The 1,365-nt window shown below is 51.7% G+C and overlaps 1 protein-coding gene across 2 annotated transcripts in view; it reads right to left on the reverse strand.

Annotated features, from left to right (window-relative positions):
- Positions 1–1,365, reverse strand: part of MME (membrane metalloendopeptidase) — a 29,248-nt gene that overhangs the window by 10,885 nt on the left and 16,998 nt on the right. For both annotated transcript variants that reach the window (XM_027894865.1, XM_027894863.1), the window contains exons 13-14: positions 1,135–1,263; positions 307–405 (exon numbers count right to left, since the gene is read on the reverse strand). In XM_027894865.1, the coding sequence (XP_027750666.1) occupies positions 307–405; positions 1,135–1,263 (228 nt within the window). The remainder of the gene's footprint in view (positions 1–306; positions 406–1,134; positions 1,264–1,365) is intronic.

Raw genomic sequence — 1,365 nt, forward strand, 5'->3', positions numbered from 1 at the left:
TTTTTTATTCACTGAAAGCACCGGTTTGTGGCTGCTCCTGATAGCTGGTCAAATCACCAGAAATCATTCTTTCCCATTTTCAGGATTGCTTTCCTGTAGATATTCATTATCTCCCTCCCCCATAATTACTGATTGCTGTTTTGTGTGCCTCTCTGCATGGAATCTGTAGGCTGCTGTGCCTGTATAAACGTGAATATCTGTGCATTTGAATATGACAGAAGTTAGTGCTTGTGTTTGTCAGGACAGACAGGTGGCACACTGATCTTTACACAAGTACACATTACCAGGATTTAAGACAGAGCTTACTTTTTGTTCCGCTCTCTTTTTGGTCTCTGCATCCATCCAGGGAAGCTCATCCAAGGTTTTTATAAAAACATCCCGTATATCTGCAATCATTTCCTCAACCTGGAAAAACCAGCGGAGGGTTACAAAAGCACAGAAAGTGAGGTTGTTTTAGCCCAGCCACAGTCTGGTTCTTACAGCCCCTCTCTGTGTGGGCTCAGGGGTAAAACCTGCAGCTGCAGTCACGGAGCACGTGCAGCCTGTCCCGTGGGAGGCAGGGAGGGCACGAGCTCAGGCAACGCAGCTGAGTCCTGCAGGTCACCAAACCTGACACACACCCCACTGACACTGGGATCTGGGGGCACTGTGGGGTGTGTGAGAACCCCCAAAACGGGCTGCTTTACACCACCATGCCAGGGCTGATCAGAGCCTTCACTTCAGGTTCATTTTCAGCCATTTCCTGTGGGACTGAAGGCAACCACAAGTAGCCAGGTGTCCCTGTGGCCCACGATGGCAGGATGTGAATGGTGCCAGTCTCCAAGAGCAGCAGTGACTGCTGGAGCCAGCGAGTGCTGCTCCTGGGACAGGCACAGGCCATTGCTGGTATGCACTGATGGACCTGCAGCCTCTCTCTCCCTCCAGGGGATGTGCAATCCTCACATTTCACATGTAACTAACAGAAACTTCAGTTTTTAAAACTTTGTACTGTTAATCCCACTTCAGTAAAAACTGAGAGATCAAACCCACTTTGATTACACTGTAACAGAAAGTGCAACCAAAGCAGTGTCAAGAGGTGAGTGAGGATGAGGTGACACTGGGGTGCTCTCGGGCCTGGCCTGCCCAGAGCCTCACCACGTGTTTGCTCTCTCCAGCGAAGGCCTCCTGCACGTAGAGCCGTCCCACCGCGCTCTCCATGTTCCCGTTGACGTAGTTGGCGCAGCGGCGCCAAACGGCTGTCTCTGAGGTTGTGCCGTAGAGTGCCTGGGGAACACCAACAGCGGCTCACACAGGGAACACCAACAGCAGCTCACACAGGGAACACCAACAGCAGCTCACACAGGGAACACCAACAGCGGCTCACAC

Source organism: Empidonax traillii, unplaced genomic scaffold, assembly GCF_003031625.1.
Source record: "Empidonax traillii isolate 1590-97213 ecotype Southwest subspecies unplaced genomic scaffold, ASM303162v1 scaffold444:size1099390, whole genome shotgun sequence".
NCBI classification, from domain to species: domain Eukaryota; kingdom Metazoa; phylum Chordata; class Aves; order Passeriformes; family Tyrannidae; genus Empidonax; species Empidonax traillii.